This window comes from Mustela nigripes, chromosome 2, assembly GCF_022355385.1.
Source record: "Mustela nigripes isolate SB6536 chromosome 2, MUSNIG.SB6536, whole genome shotgun sequence".
Lineage (NCBI taxonomy): Eukaryota > Metazoa > Chordata > Mammalia > Carnivora > Mustelidae > Mustela > Mustela nigripes.
The window spans coordinates 68,670,815-68,683,733 of record NC_081558.1 but is presented as its reverse complement, the minus strand read 5'-3'; the positions used below and the strand labels follow the sequence as shown (position 1 = coordinate 68,683,733).

General features: G+C 41.1%; 1 protein-coding gene across 10 annotated transcripts in view; it reads right to left on the bottom strand.

Moving 5' to 3' along the window:
- Positions 1 to 653: 653 nt before the first annotated feature.
- The window catches only part of TCAIM (T cell activation inhibitor, mitochondrial), a 46,813-nt gene continuing 34,547 nt past the window's right edge, over positions 654 to 12,919 (bottom strand). For 8 of the 10 annotated variants that reach the window (XM_059390703.1, XM_059390701.1, XM_059390705.1 and 5 more), the window contains 4 exons: positions 12,343 to 12,434; positions 8,991 to 9,223; positions 7,697 to 7,828; positions 654 to 2,584 (listed from right to left, as the gene is read on the bottom strand). In XM_059390703.1, the coding sequence (XP_059246686.1) occupies positions 2,344 to 2,584; positions 7,697 to 7,828; positions 8,991 to 9,223; positions 12,343 to 12,434 (698 nt within the window). In that variant the 3' untranslated portion in view covers positions 654 to 2,343. The other 2 variants (XR_009402433.1, XM_059390708.1) reach the window with 2 other exon arrangements.

The following is a 12,919-nucleotide window of genomic DNA, read 5'->3' as shown; positions in this document are numbered from 1 at the left end:
CTCATTTGCTCAGGTAGGCTGCCTGGACCTAGAGGTCTTTAAGAAATAAAAGAAGGGGGCGCCTGGGTGGCTCAGTGGGTTAAAGCCTCTGCCTTCGGCTCAGGTCATGATCCCAGGGTCCTGGGATGGAAACCCACATCGGGCTCTCTGCTCAGTGAGGGGCCTGCTTCCCCCCCCCCCCCCCCCCCCCCCCCCCGCCCCCCCCCCCCCCCCCCCCCCCCCCTCCCTGCCCCTCTCCCTACTTGTGATCTCTGTCTTGAAAAAAAAAAAAAAAAATCTTAAAAAAAAAAAAAAAAAAAAGGAAAAGAAAAGAAATAAAAGAGGAAGTAGGGCCTGGGGGACCTGTCCTGCAGACAGATGTGGCTTTGGACCTATGCCTCCCTGACTAGACAGCCTGGGCTCTGGGCCTGCATCTTCCTTGGGAGAGGTCTGGCCTGGGTCTGGAGCTCAGGTCCCTTTGGAGACTGTTTCTGCTCCATGGCTTTGTAGTTGAAGGGGCCTCATTCTATGCCAGTTTTCAGTGGTGGGACAGAGTTTTCCTTTTTATGTTAGATTGGAAGAGGAGATCAAAGATGTTATCAATGTCTTGTAACTTCCTATTACATTGCAATAGTTGTAAAACTATTAATAATTGAATAGCAAGAAAGACAATCTGATTAGTGTATTATTTATTATATTAATCAGTTCTGAAACAAAGACCAATTCAAAACATTACTAAGGATACTGTTATTACTTGATTTTTGAAACGGCATAATCCAAACTTTCAATAAATTTTCTTATGTACCCTTTAAGGAAGGAATTTTTCATCCCCATCATTTGGCTCTGGAAAATCTTTATAGGCAACAGAAAAAAAAAATTCAGTATAGTTGTTACTGAAGGTTCAAAGAGATGATATGCACAAACTATAAAAATTACAAATCACTATTTCTTTTAAACACACATTTGAATTAAAATTTAAACAGTTTAAATAACAGTGTTTTAAATTTCTTTTTTAATTTATTTATTTGTCATAGAGAGAGAAGCGAGAGCAAGCACAGGCAGAGTGGCAGGCAGAGGCAGAGGGAGAAGCAGGCTTCCCGCCAAGCAAGGAGCCCGATGTGGGACTCGATCCCAGGATGCTGGGATCATGACCTGAGCTGAAGGCAGCTGGTTAACCAACTGAGCCACCCAGGCGTCCCTAAATAACAGTGTTTTAGATGAATTTGAATTGTACTTAAGAATGGCTGTTAATAGCTCCTTTTCTTTCAGTGGGGAAAAAACTTTCCTATTTCTTCAGCAGCAGGGGCTACAAAATGGTGTCCCAAATTAGGATTTATCTTATCCTCTTAAGAAACGTGCCAAAGAGGTTTTGGACCTGGTAAAATGTATTATCTGAATGGAAACACCTGTGAAGAGAGAAGCCCTGTGTCTCTAAGCAGGTCCTCGTGTCCCTGGGGGCTAAGCTGTGCTGTGGCCTCAGGGAGCCCACACAACTATGCACAAGGGGTGGCTCAGAGGGGCCTCACCCCACGTGTCAAACACTGGTAGGAACAGGAAGCCAGGGTTGAAGGGATGACAGAAATCCTGAATGGCCTGAACCATTTTACACTCCCTACTTGCTGGAACTCTTGGGGAAATAAGCAAGGTTTTTCCAGATAGTTTGTCCACAAAAATAAATGAGTCACGTCACTGATTTAAAGACATTTACTGTCTGATAGTGTCATCCTAACCAACAGTTATAATATTTTAATAGGTAAGAAAAACTTAATAGGTAAGAAAACTTCTGGATTTAAACCTAAATTTTCTGTCACTAAGATGTTTTAACAAACTGGTATCAGACTACTTATGACAATGTGAATACTATACATTGCTTTGTTTTTCCTTCTACTCTTTCTTTCCGGAAAAATCTGGTTATCTAATTTTTGGTACCCATAAGTCTCCTGTTTTAAACAGTAACTATCCCCTCCTGGCTGCAAAACACACATTTATGCTGACACACAAGAGGCAACTATCCATTTGCATGAGTCCCATTACTTGAGAGCTATGCTGAATGAGACCTGTTTATACCCACGTTAAGTCATATAAAAATACAGAGATATCCTATGTACACATTGCTAAAAAATGTTCATTCTGACATCTTTTTACCCAATCTTGCCAATCAGATAAGAAACACCATAAGACTGTGAGATAAAACCTTTTAAAATGAGTTTTGTAGCAGAAATTAATTTTTTAAAAAGTTCCACTTTTAGAGCAGCAGTTAGAAACTTCGTTCTTGTAATATGTAAATAATACTGTTATGTCAGATTGTGGATTTAAAGAAGTTTAACAGTTTCTTATCACCTCAAAAATAATACAGATTTTCTGTTATTTAATGGCTTCTCCATCCTTCCAATTCCAAGGAATACAAAGGTCTCCATCTTGCATAACAGAATAAAAATGTGAAATGCAGAGGTGCATCCCTTTTAGGTAAGGCAGTGACTGTTCTAGAAGTCTCTTACAACAATCCACCATTTGTTTACTAGAAACGCTGGGCTCCTTATAAAACTTTTCCAGAGAAAATTTCTTCGTTGAAGCCTGTATCAATTCATTTTCAATAACTTTTAACCTGTTATATTGAAAATAAACATAATATTGCCACAAGCTACCACCAAATAAAAGAACATAAAGTGTAGATATAATTTTATATACTGGGCCTCTTTCTTTCAAGATTTTATTTAAATTCAAGTTAGTTCACATATACTGTAATATTTCAGAGGCAGAATTTAGTGATTCATCAGTTGCATACAATACCCAGTGCTCATTCCATCACATGCCCTCCTTAATGCCCATCGCCCAGTGACCCCGTCCCCTCACCCACCTCCCCTCCAGCAACCTTCAGTTTATTTCTTAGAGTTAAGAGTCTCTTACGGTTTGTCTCCCTCTCTGATTTCGTCTTATTTTGTTTTTCCCTCCCTCCCCCTATGTTCATCTGTTTTGTTTCTTAAATTCCACATATGAGTGGGATCATATGATATTTGTCTCTGACTCCCTTACTTAGCATAATACCCTCTAGTTCCATCCATGTCATTGCAAATGACAAGATTTCGTTCTTTCCTATGCCTAAGTAATATTTCATTGTACAACATCTTTATCCATCATCTGTCGATGGACATCTAGGCTCTTTCAATATTTTGGCTACTGTGGGCATTGCTACCATAAACACTGGAGTCTAACTTTCTACTTTCAACACTGAAAATGGTATCCAGAAAGGGTAAATGACATGTTTAGAAGACATGCCAATAGTTCTTATACATGTATCTTTGAAACTATTTGTTCAATCTTTTAGCAGTAATGGGTAAAAATAATTAAGACATAATTTTAAAAGTTCTTTTCCTGCCTCACTCAGCAGCTGTTAGTAAAAGCAGAAAGCTGAGTGTAAAATCCCTAGTTTTAGACTGTAGGTGTACAGTCTGACCCTAGGGCAGTCATGACTTCTAGAGACTCCCAAACACCCACCAGGCTCACAATAGGACCAGGCACCTGGGGAAGAGGCACCTTCCCTCCACTCTCTTCTGTGCCCATCAGCTCCCTTTCTGTTCCCTCCCCTTGGCCTATGGGCTACAATGCCTCTCTTTCCATCAAGGGCCCGAGTTCAACTCAGGGTAGAACTCAGTGTCTTAAATACATTCTCCCCACAGGTGGCCAATGTTTATGGGTATACGTTGATTAACAGATTCAATCCTCCAAATCTTGGGATGTGTGAAAGAGGCCTCCACCTTGTTACACCCTTGAGGGGTGTGCAGACAAGCATGTACATCTCTTGGGAAGAGTACTCACCACACAGTAAGGTGAGTAAACCAAAAGTGCCACGGCCAAGGGTTCCTAAAGAAGTTTAAGTACTGCACTAGTTAAAAATACCCAATTAACCTCTATTTACCAACTCTTAATCTTTGCATAAAGGAAAAAAGTACCACGAAATATCCAAAAGCTAGGAAAATATATGAAAACAGAAATGGTCATTGTAGTCAGCGGCAATGAGTAGCAGGGGTCTGTAATTACTGACTCACTCCCTTCAACAACACCCAGAACACTTTATCAGGTGGTGGTAGTTTTTTTCCTGTAAGATGACTTCTTCTAGACAATGCTGCTTAGAGATTCAAGAAGTTGAACAGCAGTTAGGGCTGAGGGGGTTCTCAGAATGTTCAAGTTGAACCTGTACCTAATCTTTCTAGACAGGAAGAACCATAGGTACCATCAATAGCAGAGACTGACAAACTTTTTTTGTAAAGGGCTTTTCTCACTGGCTCAAAAAAAAAAAAGATACTAACAATCTGACTTAGAAATAGAGAGCCTGGCATCTGGTCAAGTTACTGTTTAGTTCTCCAATGACATATCTTTATACACATCTCTGGGCAGAACATGCATTTCCTTTCCTTCTCAGAGAAGCCTCTGGCCTCATTCCTAGGTTGCCCCAACCCCTAGGCCACAACCTTAACAACCACAAGGGCCCATCAGTCCTTCTGGGGTGCAATCTCAGAGGAGAATCGAGCCCAGAGAGGGCAGCCTTCACTGGGGCTCTCTCTGGCTGGCCCCTCCAATAAGGAGATGGTGGGGAACAGCCTTTCTCTTTCGGGGTGTCTCTGGAGTCTGAAGCAGAGAGATTGAAATTATTTTTTGTCTTTCCTTATCATTTCTTTGCTTTATAATATTCATACCTCAACAACAACAATGATATAGAGGAAAAAGGGAGGCACAGTACAAACAAAAGAAGCACCATGAGATGGTGAGTGGTGTGGCTGGTGGCAAGTTCTCTTCCTTTCCTTCTAATACTAAGAAATGGGCCAGACATTTCCTAAGGGGAAATGACCCTTCTTTCCCCTGACAAAATGATATCCCCCCCCCCCCCCATATAAAGCTCCTTCTGCCTCTGACACTTAGTTCCACAAGGCTATCTGTTCCCACTGTCCGGCCCTGGTGACTACGTAGGGCTGGCTAGGCACCAAAGTCTGTGGTAAATATTAGTGGAGTAAATGAACACTGTTTTAAATGGTTTCTCCTACTCTAGGTCAGTATCAGAATTATTTAAACATTCTTCTATTATTGTACATTTCTACTGTTTCCAGTTTGTCTAAGTGATAATAAAATTTATAGTATGTGATATAGGGGGTAGGATGAAACATGAGTGAGTTACCACAAAAGCAATGAGTGAGGGCAGTTCGTGTAAGAAAATCTAGGTTATGCCTGCCCTACGGAAGAGCTGTACATGGGTCATTACCAGCCTCCAAAGGAGGGTGGGTATTCTACAATGCACATGTCCGGTAGCCTGGACATGTTGAGGTGGGGGCTACAAATCATGCAGTCTTGAGAAGGCCATGTAGGATCTACTTGGGACCCAGATATTAGCTTAGAATACTGGTTTTAAACTGTCCATCAAGCCGAGGGTCTTGCAGAGGTACTCAGAGGACTCCCATGGGTATGAGCAGCTTCAAGTTCCCTTCCTCTTTGGAAAGAACACCTGCAAGCTTTTAGCTCTTTCATAAATTGGGTTTCTGCAATCTAAGAACTGAACCACAGTCTAAGAACAAACTTCATCTACGACAGACCATAGTCTTAACCACCCCTTAATGATTACACGGAAGGCAACCTTAATAGGGTGGATGGGAGAATGAAGGGAAGGACAAGGCAAAGTGGAGGGAAAACTCTGGGCCTAGAGTCAGAGGTATAAGGAGGGGGAAGGTGATGAGTAAGAGGAAAGGTATATTAGGACCAGTGACAAAGTGGCTTCCTCTCGAAGCCAGAAAGATGCTCAGGAAACATGCCAGTTAATGGATTCAGCCAATGGATGCTTCCTGAAGTGTGTGCCAGGCACTGATCTTGGGATGAGAGGGAACAAAAAAGACAAAAAAGTCTCTGCCCTCATGATGCTTACATTCTGTCTGGTGATGGGAGGGCAAATAAATGAGGGAAACAGCTTTTAAAGACTAGTGGTGTGGAGTACGAGGGAAATAGGGAGACCAGGGGTGGTGGAGGGGTGCCACAGTCGGGGGGGGGGGCACTGTTTCCTGCTGATGTTCAGGGAAGACCTCAGTGAGAAGGAGAAGGTGAACATGGGCTGAGACCTGAGGGAGGTGAAAGGCAAACCAAGAGGAACAAAATGAGTGAGGGGAAAGTCAAAGGGACCCTAGCCTGCAGGCCAGTTCAGTGGAGTGACAGACCCCGACCCGACTTCTCACAGGGCAACTCACTCTGGCTGCTCTGATGAGTCACTGTGTTGACCTCACAGGTAGGATGGAACTTTCAAAAAGTAACCTATGTGAACTGCATTTCTTTTTATTTTACTTCCTCAAAACCTAGTAGCAGGACACCAAAGCTACAAAATGGAAAACTTTCCATTTTCCATGGCCATGGAAAAACCAGAAGCAGCAACTATAGTGTAGCCACTGAAACCATCAGCCCTCACAGTGACAGGTGGGCCAGAGCTGCTTCCAAGGGTTAAAGCTGACTTACAACGGTGAGAAATCACATCACAACATGAAGGCTTACTAACCAGTCAAGAAATGGGACATCTGTGCCATTGGAGCTGGCCAAGAGAGCTGTCACCAAGTCCACAAACAAAACAAAGAGATGTAGCTCCTTCAACTTATTTTATACACAAAACAATCCTGTTATCTCTTGTCTTCTATGGCTCTCCTCCACCACCACCCTTTCTTTCACATGAGCAGCTGGTGGTGATGGAGGAGTTAATGGGGAGCAAGACAGAAGAAATGCGGAACCAGGGACTCCCCAGCACACTGCTGAACGGTTACCTCAGATCCTCTACCTTCCAGGTTCTGGTCTCTGTCCTTCTTACTCTCCTCTCTGGACTTGTGCAACCACGTTCTCTGGGCCACTGTGTTCCCTGTGGCCCTGTGGCCTTCTGGGAGCACTAGCCTTGGTGCTTCTCACTTGGCCCTCTCTTGTCCAGCTACCGCAGATGCATGCAGAACTCACACCTCTTGCCAGAAACACAGTCCAGGAGGGCAAGGACCTGGGCCCATCATTCTCTTGGTGGCACCTGTCAGTCTTGGGCACACAACAGTCATGGCAAAAGACTGCTAAATGAATGAACGAGTGAGTAAATTCTCAGTATCCAAACCTCCTTTGCCAATGTCCTTAGAAAAACCTCTTTTGAATGTAATATCCTCCTTTCTTCATAGGAGATACATAAAACATTATCAAGCAGCATCCAATGCCCACAAATCAGGAAACTGTCAGCTATGAGTCCTTCAAAGATACAAACAACAACAGAGACAGGACTGCTTATGAACTGAAATAATTTTTTACTTTAAAACTTCTCATTTACTTAAAATCCATTGTTTTCAAAGTTTTAAACCATCAAGATTCCTGTTACTTAAGCAGTAACTGATTTTTTCCTTGTTGCTACCTTTTTCCATCTGGAGAATTTCTTTCTGATATTCTTATTGTTTGTTCTGCCCCTGAGTTGATTTTTATATTAACAAGCCTTGCTTCTCAAATGGAGGCACATGGTGTAATGTCATTGAGGCTGTCATAATCAGAAACACCACATGCAATTCCTCGCAGACCAAGGTAGGGGATAAATAAACGTGGAATATGCACAAATCAGTCTACTTCCTAAGTTTCATGCAATTCTTATGTCCCACCTTTATGAATTCTGAATACCTGAATTTTGACAGACTGCCTGACAGGCAGGACATTACAAAGGGCTCATGGCACTTACTCTTCTTTTCTTTTCATGTTGTCTCTCGCCTGCTGGGCTTTGGTAAGGATAAACCACTGGAGGTTTGCTGGGTCACAGAGGCTTGGGATGTTAAAGTGCCCAAGTTCATGCAAGCTTGGAGCATATCTGTCACTGGAACAAAACACACGTGAAAGGAAGAATTACTCATCCCTTGTTTCCCACTCCACCCCAAAGAAAATAGTCTGATGAGTGATGAAGGAATTCATCAAGAAAATCTACTTTACTTTTAAAGTATATAGCAAAATTAGGCTTTAAGTTTTGCTGTTCCTCAAAGACACACACCCTCGGGATGACCACATTCCTCCTCACCCCGTGGCCACCCTCATCTGTGAGACAGAGGCTGTAGCCCACTTCACTCTCAGGTGTGAGGGGAGGTGTGTATTTAGCACCAAGCACAGGTTGTGAAAATTGTATGTGCACAAAAATGTGGGTTACTGATGCAATATTAGTTTAATCCTAGACAGTTTTTCATAGGACTGACTTTGCCCTGTAAGTGGCAATGTATTTCAAGACTGTTTACAGAGTCAATCCTTCATCCTCTCCAAGTGGCTTTTTAAAAATTTTTTAAAATTTTTTATTTTTTTATAAACATATATTTTAACCCCCGGGGTACAGGTATGTGAATCGCCAGGTTTACACACTTCACAGCACTCACCATAGCACATACCCTCCCCAATGTCCATAACCCCACCCCCCTTCTCCCAACCCCCCTCCCCCCAGCAACCCTCAGTTTGTTTTGTGAGATTAAGAGTCACTTATGGTTTGTCTCCCTCCCAATCCCATCTTGTTTCATTGATTCTTCTCCTACCCCCTTAACCCTCCATGTTGTATCTCCACTTCCTCATATCAGGGAGATCATATGATAGTTGTCTTTCTGCGCTTGACTTATTTTTTTTGTAGTATTTTATTTATTTGACAGAGAGAAATCACAATTAGGTAGAGAGGCAGGAAGAGAGAGAAGAGGAAGCAGGCTCCCTGCAGACCAGAGAGCCTGATGCGGGGCTCGATCCCAGGACCCTGAGATCATGACCTGAGCCGAAGGCAGAGGCTTTAACCCACTAAGCCACCCAGGCGCCCCTGCGCTTGACTTATTTCGCTAAGCATGATACCCTCTAGTTCCATCCATGCTGGCTTTTTTAATGTGTAAAAAGAGTGTTGCTAATGAGAGTGACATTCTTTAGTTCCTAAGAAAAACACAAAACAATTTAATCTACTTACACACACAACACATGTAAGTGAAAGAATAAAAGTCATTCTTGTTTTAGATATTTACCTGTTAAGGATCATCTGTAAACCACGCAGACTTCGAGGGTGAAAGGGTATTCTGTTTTTCAACAGTCTATTATAGAACACCTCAAGAAGAGAGTAATATTCTTCAAGCGTCAATACTGGTTGCAATTCCTCAATATAAACCACTTGTATGCCTCCGAGAAGATAGCTTATTTGGTCTTCTAAAAGCATCAGCCTCCTCTGCAGGTCAAAATAACTTGGTAACCTTTCAAAAAGCTACACAATTAAAAAAAAAAAAAAAGTGAAAGAAATATTTAGTTTTATGTTATTTGTAATAGCTCAATTTTAGGATTCCAATAAATGGGATTGAGAAATTTTAACAAGAAAAACTGTTTTCCTAGAAGGAAAGTTCTAATAAGTGACAGAAAAAGACTTAGTGTAATGCTGGAAACATTAATATTCAAAACAAACCACTATAATCTTAGGGATTTTTGGATAGGACTGAAGAGACTACAGAAAGAAATAGTTCCAAATGAAAATAAGTCCTAAGTACTGTTATTTAAATCTCATATTAGTTTAGAATGATTACATGGTCTAATAGAGAAGGGTTTGAGAAATAAAGTACATGGATTTCTTTTTTTTTTTTTTTAAGATTTTATTTATTTGACAGAGATCACAAGTAGGCAGAGAGGCAGGCAGAGAGGAAGGGAAGCAGACTCCCTGCTGAGCAGAGAGCCTGATGTGGGGCTCGATCTCAGAACCGTGGGATCATGACCTGAACTGAAGGCAGAGGCTTTAGCCACTGAGCCACCCAGGCCACCCAAGTACATGGATTTCAATGCCAAGTGTACTTCTTCAGAATTTACTTTAATTCAACAAAACTCAAATTCCATGCAATAAACATCACTGAGCACCTACCATATAAGTAAGCATGAAATTAAGCACCTGTAGTGTATAGATTATAGGCGTTCGGCCCTGCTTCTCAGTCAGGGTGCAAGTAAACAAAACAAGAATCAGGATTCTTTGTACTAAGTGCCACGTCAGCATGAGTGGATACAGAGAAGACACACAAGTAAAGCTTTCTAAGGAAGTCTAATGTGACCGTCTGAAAAGACTGGATTTCGCAGGAGGTAGATGCACATGGAAGTGTGCCCGGGAAGAGAGACCAGAGTCTGGTCCGCTGAAGTGGGAAGGCCTTGGCGTGCTGTGCTGAGGACTCATACTTTACCTAGAGAGCCAGGGATGCACAACTTACACAGGCGTGGAAAAGCATCAAAACCTCTGCTCTAATAAAAGCAAAAGCAGTATACTAATTCTACAAATATTTATAATAGACTTCTAACACTCTGAAAATCATTTCCCTACCCACTTACTCCACTTTTCTCTTAATGATTTATCTATGTATAAATGGTAACTATCTTTAAAAAACTGTTCATTTTCAGAAAACTGTAGATTCGTACATCTTTCACCCTTTCCCCAATAGTAACGTGTTACAAAACTACAGTATAACATCACAACCGGGAAAGTGACATTGATACAATCCACTGGCCTGATTCAGACTTCATCAGTTCTACTTACACTTAGTTGTGTGTATGTAAGTGTGTATCCAACTACATGCAGTTTTATCCCATGTGTAGAGTCACATCCCATGACCACATGATACAGAACAGTTCCACCATAGGGATCCTGTGCGCTCAGCGATCCCCCACGGACCACGGGGGAGAGCCCCCTACTCCCCAACCCCTGGCAACCACTAATCTGTTTTTTTCCACCATTTTGATATTTTTTCCACCATTTTGTTATTTTAAGGATGTTATAAAAGTGGAATCACACAGTATGTAATCTTTTGATACTGACTTTCTGCACTCAGCACAATGCCCTTGAGATCCATCCAGGTTGTTGCTGGTATGAGTAGTTCATCCCTTCTTCCTGTTGGGTAATATTCTGTTGTATGGATGTGCCACAGTTTAATCATTCACAGCCTGAAGGACATTGGAGTTGTTGTAGTTGTTGGCTATTATGCACGTTCATGTACAGGTTTTTGTGTGGACATAATTTTTCACTTCTTTAGTACCAACGCCCAAGGGTGCGACTGCTGGGTCACATACTAAACATGTTTAGTTCTGTGCTGTCATTTTCTTTTCCAGAGCCCTTGTACCATTCTACCTAATCCTCCCAGTGACAGATGAGTGATCCTGTGTTTCTGCACCCTTACCAGAATTTGGTGTCATTATTTTTTATTTTAGCCTTTCAAAAAATTTGTCATCTGTAGGTCTTTTGTGATGTAGCTGCTCAAGACTTTTGTTTTTTTGGGATTGTTTGGTTTTTTTGATTATTGAGTTTTGAGTGTTCTTTTATGCACTCGGTACACAGACTTTGTCATTGTCAGACATGGTTTGCAAGTATCTTCTACTGAATATTTGATTTGAACAGACAGTTCACAAAAGTATATGGACAGCAAATAAGCCCATGAAAAGATACTCTCCATCATCTGTCATTATGGAAATGCAAATTAAATCCAAATGAGATAGCACCACATATCTATTAGAATGGCTAAAATTTAAAAAAACCACCATTGTAAGCATTAGCAATTTCTCAAAAGGTAAAATACCCTACTTATGATCTGACTATTCCACTTTAGGAGAAAAGGAAATATATGTGCATCTGGACATAATGTTTCTAACAGCTTTATTTCCCATCGCCAAAACTGACATAACTCAATGTCCATTGATAGGTAAATGGATAAACAAATGGTATATTTATATGATGGAATACTACATGGAAATAAAAAGGAATAAATTCTTGATACATGCAACAGCATGGATGAATCTGAAATTATATCAAATGAAAGAAAACAGAACCCCCCCAAAAAGAAGTATATACTTTGTGATTCCATTTATATGAAACTCTAGTAATATAAACTGATTTATAGTGATAGAGAGCAGGCCACTGGTTGCTTGGGGAGAGGGTGGCAGATGGAGGAGAGAGTTTACAAGGGGACATGAGCATACTCTGTGGGTGATGGATATGTTCACTACCTTGATTGTGTTAATGGCTTCGTGGGCATTTACATATGCTAAATCTCATCAAAGTATACACACTAAATATGTGTAGTTTATTGTATGTCAATTATAATACTGTAAATCTGTTAAAACCAAAACAATAGGATGCAGGCCTTTTAGGCTATGCTTCAGGAAAGACTATAAAATTTCCAAATAAAAACGGACTTAAAAATCAGGTCTCTAAGTATTTTAACTACATGATAATAAACATCTATTCTGAAAATAGCTGAAACTATGATTAGAGATTTTTAGTTTACTGGCAAAATAGCATAGTTTAAAACAAAGGTAGGTCTATGACAAGTCAAGATTTTTTGCCTTGAAACTTTTCCTTACTTTTGTCCAGTGATGATGGACATCCATTGTTCCTAGCATCACATGGCCCACTGCACTCATCCCGGATCGGTCTGTAAATATTATTGTACATCCTGATAATAAAACACAAACACTTTGGTCACTGTCCAGAGATGCTTCATTTCTTTAGCATTATGCAAATGATGATTTAAATTTAGTATACAAATTCAGGGTGAAATTCAGCAGAAGCTTAAAGGCTAATTTTTTATTTTTTAAAGATTTTATTTATTTATTTGAAAGAGAGAGAGAGAACACTAGCAGGGGGAACAGCAAGCAGAGGGAGAAGCATGTTCCCCACTGATCAGGAAGCCCTATGCGGGACTTGATCCCACGACCCCAGGATCATGATCTGAGCTGAAGGCAGACACAACTGACTTAACCATCCAGGTACCCAAGGCTGATTTAAAAAAAAAATTTTTTTTTTAAAGATTTATTTTAGAGAGAAGGAGGAAAGAGAGAAAGCGAGAAAGCACGAGCATGCACATCTGAGGGAGGGTGGGAGGAAAGGGCAGAGGAGGTGGAAGAGAATCCCAAGCAGACTCTGTGCTGAGCTCAGAGT